The sequence below is a fragment of the Miscanthus floridulus genome, chromosome 10 (assembly GCF_019320115.1).
Source record: "Miscanthus floridulus cultivar M001 chromosome 10, ASM1932011v1, whole genome shotgun sequence".
Lineage (NCBI taxonomy): Eukaryota > Viridiplantae > Streptophyta > Magnoliopsida > Poales > Poaceae > Miscanthus > Miscanthus floridulus.
The window spans coordinates 92,978,022-92,984,222 of NC_089589.1; the positions used below are offsets into that span (position 1 = coordinate 92,978,022).

Here is a 6,201-nt window from a genome sequence, read left to right on the forward strand (position 1 = left end):
ATGAAATATATTTTTCTAGCATATTTATTCATTCATGACGGCTGGTCAAACTTATAAACTCTGGAGCCTAACCATTCTAGCGTGGGTGACCTACCAGGCTCGGCACAGGCTTTCACGGATATAGATAGATAGGTCAAGTATGAACAAGTGGCGATATGATAGAGTATAAGCAACAAATATGAAATGAAAGCAGAGGTCTTGTCGACGTAGAGAATGGCGTCGACTGGGTTCCGAACTTAGACCTTGGGGCGGTGATTGACTACGGCTTCAGCGGAGGTCGTCGAGGACAGTCCTGGGCAACCCCCGGCTAGCTGTAGATGGCACCGGCCGGCTGCAGCTTGCTGCGGCCTCTCCTGGCCGGCCGTGGCCCGCTGCTGGCTGGCTGCAGCCTCTCTCGGCCAGCTGTGGCCTGCTGCAGCCTGCTACGGCTGGCTGTGGCCGGCTGCGGCTGGCTGCGGCTGGCCGGAGGTGGCTGTCGGTGGCCAGCAGGTGGCTGCAGCTGGCCGGAGCGCACTGCAGGCGGCCGGGGCTGGTCGGAAGAGCCGACGGCGTTCCTGCACGGTGTAGACCTACCCGAGCGGAGCCGAGGGTGGAGAGGGCAGGGTAGGGTAGGGACGCGGCCGTGGAGGGAGGGGCGCGGGTGCGCGAGCGGCACGGCCGGGGAGGGGGCGGCCGCGGGGGCGCGGCCGGGGGAGGGCGGCCGGCGGGGCGCGGCAGGGGAGGGGCGGCCGGGGAGGGCCACGGCCGGCAGGGTCGGCCGCGGGGCGCGGTCGGGGAGGGGGCCGGGGAGGGGCGCGGCCGGGGAGGGCCGCGGGGCGAGGCGGCGCGGCTCCGCGCGCGCCTGGCGGAGCGGCGGCCGCGGGTGGCCTGTGGGCGGGGTCGGGCGCGGCGGCCGGCGGCGGCCACGGGGGGCGGGGCGGGCGGTGGCGGCCACGGGTGGGAGGGGCGGGCGTAGGGCGAGGCGGCGAGGCTCCGTCGCGCGCGCTTGGCGGAGCGGCGGCCGCGGTCGGCCGTGGGTCGGGGCGGGGCGGGCGGCGGCGGCCACGGGTGGCGGGGCCGGGCGGGCGGTTCAGGGCGGGGTGGGGCGGCCGGGCAGGCGGCGGGTGCGCGGAGAGGTGGCCGGAGCGGCGTGGGGCAGGGCGAGGCGGGCAGGGCAGCGCAGCGGGGCGGCACGGGCGGGCGGCGCTGCGTGGTGCGGCGCGGGCGAGGGATTGGGAGGAAGAGGAGGGGATAAGGCGCTGGTGGGCCGACTTGGGCTTTTTAGGGTTGGCTCTTTGCCGATAGCAGGACAGGGCGGCAGTCGGCAAAGGCAGCTCTTTGCCGACTGCTAGGTCGGCAAGCAGTCGGCAAAGTCTTCTTTGCCGACGGCCGCCACAAGCAGTCGGCAAAGTTTTCTTTTTTTGGTTGTTTTCCTATCTAATATTTTTTGTACGTTCTTCCAACATTAAATACATCACAAATTCAAAAGTTGGAGAATTTTTTAGTTTTTTTATATATTTCGTGAATTTATTTCATTTTCATGAATTTTTTCGCGTAATTCAATTTTGAATTGTAGGTGCATGAAAAAACGAAACATGGGCATTCGAAAAATGATATTCATGTTGGACAATGTATTTTGAGGCTGTGTGCATAAACTCACCGAAAAGTTTGAAGTCCTTGCCCACAAAATAAGAACATCTCGACGCGGTACAAGTGCTTTTAAATTATATAAAATCCAAACAACGTCGAAAAATCACGAAACTTGTGGACGTGTCGTGTTATCGCATGTGGAGGCTACGATAAAAATTTGAGAAAATTTGGAGCAAGTTTGAGCTGGTGAGTGTTCAAATCCCATAACGCAACTGGATGTGTCCTCTTATCACATGTGGAGATCTCTGGGTTTGAACACTCACCGGCGCAAACTTGCTCCAAACTTTCTCAAATTTTTATCGTAGCCTTCTAATGCGATAACACGACACATCCACAAGTTTTGTGATTTTTCGACGTCGTTTGGATTTTATATAATTTAAAAACATTTCTACCGCGTCGGGATGTGCTTATTCTGTGAGCAAGGACTTCAAGTTTTTCGGTGAGTTTATGCACACAGCCTCAAAATATGCTCTCTAACATGAATATCATCTTTCGAATCACTAAGTTTCGTTATTTCATGCACCTGCAGTTCAAATTTGAATTACGCGGGAAAATTCATGAAAATGAAATAAATTCACGAAATATAGCGAAAACTTTCAAAAATCCTCCAAATTTCAACATAGACTTGTAAACAATATAGTAAGGTCACACAAAAAGTCTTAATTCAAAATTCAAAAAAAAAATAAAAATTTTGCCGACAGCATGTCCTGGCTGTCGGCAAAGGGCTGCCTTTGCCGACAGCCTGACGGTTGGGCTGTCGGCAAAGCCGACGGCGTCTGTCACCGTTACCCCAGGACGCGATTTGCCGACTGAGGTTCTTTGCCGACCGGCTGGCTGTCGGCAAAGCGACTTCTTTGCCGACCGCAGTCTATCGGCAGTCGGCAAAGCCGGCTATGCCGACTGCCTTTGGTGGCTGTCGGCAAAGAGGGTCTTTGCCGACAGGGATATTCCATCCTGTCGGCAAAGCCCAGGGCTGTCGGCAAAGCCCCGTTTTCCTGTAGTGATAGGGCACCAAAAGGGAGAGGAAGTACAAAAAAAATACTATTATAGATGCTTGCATACCTATTCCTTGTCCTTTGAAAGAAGCTTGTGTGAATATTATATTAACAAGCTGCGTGCTATATATCTGCTGGGAGGGAGCAGTTAATTAGCCACATGCATTCGGGGAGCAAACTGGCTATCAATCAGCTGCATGTCTGGTTGCTTGATTCATGCAAAAGCTAACCATCGATGTGATCATGTGCCATTCTAGAACGTAAAATGTAGCTACAGTGGTTTCTTATAATATTATTATTTGCCTAAAATTGCTTACCCCGCTAGGTAAAACCGTAGTCGCCTTTGTTTAAAGAAGAGGAGTACGTGAGAGAGCGCACTCAAGAGCAAGCACACATTTGTCACATGATCATGGATCGCACAAACACCTATAGTAGCTCCGACTGTATGCTGATGAAATGTCGTCGTTAAATACAATTGGCCCCGTTCGGCTCACCTTATAATCCGCACTATTTAGCTTATTTTTCAAGTGAAACAGTGTCTTTTCTCTCACAGCAATTCAGATAGAACATTGTTTTTCAGCCAATTTAGCCAAGTTTCAGCAAACCGAACGGGGCCAATTTATGCTCCACCTACGTGATGAAGCAAGAAACCCACGCTCTTTACTGACAAGGCGTCCGTCGCTACTTTTGGTATTGTATAGTATAGTGTCAGGAAATCAATTTAGGGCCAACATCCATAATCAGAGGGCATGCATGTGGTGGACAAATGTTAAAAATATATAACTAACTTAGAAAATGCTTTTGTCTATATGATACACTTCTGTATTTGTATTTATATTTATATTTTGTACAATAAGGGTGTTCGGTTGCAGCTACAATAAAACATGAGAGATGAAAATAAGCTGCAACCGCAGCCGAACATGCCCAATATATGTGGTCAATTAATAGGTGAATTAGGATTCAATATGGCGGCTAGCTAGGAGGGGGACCAAACAAGGCCGGAGCGCATGCAGATAGATATCCCTTTCACGCAAATCCCTATTGCAAGCTAAAAAAAAGCTTGCAATGAAGAGATTAATTGTATATGATCTAAATGTTCAAAAATCTCTCAGTTCAATTATTTGTCAATCAATGAAAAAAAAAAGAGAGAAAGAACTCCACCGTTTACACACAAGGAGTTGGAATACAATTGGTTCCTAGGATTAATTTGAATTGACTTATTAAGTACTTATTACTTCATTCCAAATTATAAGTTGTTTTGGATTTTCTAGGTATATAGGGGTCGTTTGGTTTGCTAGCTAGCTTACCTTGCTTCGCCAGGCGAGATAATCCTTGCCAAGCAAGGAGAGCAAATTCCGCTCTGCAGCCATAGCAAGGAGAATTCTTGCCAACACAGACATCAAGACAGGCTGACCTACTATCCAAACTCATAGCTCTCCTCACTATTCTTGCCTAGCAAAGCTACATATCTAGCTATCAAACTATCAAACATCCCCATAGATTTTGCTTCATATCTAGATATACGCTATGTAAAAGTAGATAATTTTAATTATGTACTAGAAATGCCAGAATGACTTGTAATTTGGAACGGAGAGAATAGTGAGCTATTGTTTTTGCAGTGGGGCATGTATCAAGAATGTGTCAATCTACTATTATATGCAAGATAGTTCACGATAGGAACCGAAAACTATAGTTCAACAAAAAAGGACATGTTTACATTATCTATATTGGTATAGAGTATAGAGCTCTTTGGCTAGCGGACTCTTTAATATAGTGTCCACTATAATAAGTTGTGTGCTTGTGCGGACAAATTTGACTGATCAAATTTCGTACTACCTCCGTTCACCAAAGAATGCAATTATGGCATCCGTGCCGGTCAATTGAGCTCAAGTTTGGCCAAATTTATAGTAAATAGTATTAGCATTTGTGTCTCTAAATAAATTTATTATAAAAATATATTCTATAACTAATCTAATGGTATTTATTTTGCATCAAGAATGTTTGTGTTTTTTTATATAAATTTAGTTAAAGTTCAGACCCTTTGACTCCTCGAAATTCAAGAATTGCATTCTTTTGTGGACGGAGGTACATAAGCGCTACTATACTCACTATATATTCTACTTTCAAGTTGGGTAGGGGTTTTATATTATTGAGAAAGAAAATGTAGGCTATTCGTCGCTGAGTAAAGCCTGCCTGTATATTTGTGACACTATCCATAGAGTACATATCGTGCATACTCTGAACTTCTATTACACGAAAACATTATGTATGCGTGTCTGCAAAAAACGAAGCTATGTAGGAGTAAAGCCGCTGCACCTTTTACCTTCTCAAGAAAATGGAATACAGGGAGGCAGGCAGTGTGTGTGCGTCTTTTTACCCTGGAGAAAGCGGAAGCCCACTCGGCTGTATCATACACACACAGCACAGACACATAGGCCAGCAGCAGGGGGACAAAGAGAACAAAGAGAGGGGCAGCAGGACACGCAGCAAAAGGCCACGGTTCCACAGCACTTTGGCCGCATGATTTATCGATGGCTATACACGCAAAGTTTAACAGGAGACACAGTGCACGGGGTAGAAAGCCTCCAGAAGCATTGGTCCAAGCACGCACTCAAAGCTTTATATATGCGGGAGATATCGCCAGTGTGAAATTAAAAGTAGGAAAATCATTTCACGGCGTATTAAGCAGTCTACAATAAGATATTTTGTCAAAATAGTTTTTTAGGAAAAAAAGGAGATTTTATTATGATTTCTAAACGATTTATACCCACAACCAATCTTTATTACAGTTCTAGCCTCCGGCGGTATAAGGCAAGCTCTCAAAAAGCAAAACTAAAGAATGAGATAGCATGCTAATTAGTAAGGCAATTAAACGACAGCCGCCAGTCATGAGCAAAAATCTCCAGTTCCAGTGTCTCATGCATATGACATGCCCCCTTCAAACTTGGTTTGACACTTTTCTTTTGGATAATGGTCCAGAAGCGGTTCCAGCACGTGGCTCTGAAAATAACCTACAAATAATAATATAATCTCTTTTCTGTCAAATACCACATCACTTCTCCTCATCTAGAAATTACATTTGAGGTGCCATGGCACCAAACAGGGGTTGATTTGAAGTTTCAGAGATGCATTTGCCTAACATAAAAACAAAGCAAGACATATGACCCAAAGAGCATGCATTTCTACTGTTTGTTGCCATGGTGTATCCCCTTGTCCACAGTGGTAATTATAAGCGTAGCTTCAGTAGCGTACGTACACGAGACAGGTGAGTAGACTGAACATGATAACTTTCAGAAAGCGCATGATAGGTCGAATGTACTGGTAGATTTTCTGTCCGGTACAAGTTGTCTTTCGGCATCATTGGCCTGAAGAATTTGAAGTTTTTTTGGACTCAAAATAATAAGAGAGGCGGGGCTCGTTTTGGTAGATCCGTGTCACCATGTGCATGTATATGTATATATACCATCAATTTTTTTGGGTTTTGAAGGCACATATAATGATGGTAGATGATGGCACTTCGTCTTGGACGTGGGGCAGGAATGTATTTGCATGGGTAGCGGGTAGCCGGCAGTCTGCA

The 6,201-nt window shown here is 46.9% G+C and overlaps 1 protein-coding gene across 1 annotated transcript; it reads left to right on the forward strand.

Moving 5' to 3' along the window:
* The first annotated feature begins 317 nt into the window (after positions 1-317).
* LOC136489043 (uncharacterized) lies at positions 318-1,331 on the forward strand. Its single transcript, XM_066485786.1, has one exon. The coding sequence runs from the start codon at positions 318-320 to the stop codon at positions 1,329-1,331; it is 1,014 nt and encodes a 337-aa protein (XP_066341883.1).
* The last annotated feature ends 4,870 nt before the right edge of the window (positions 1,332-6,201 follow it).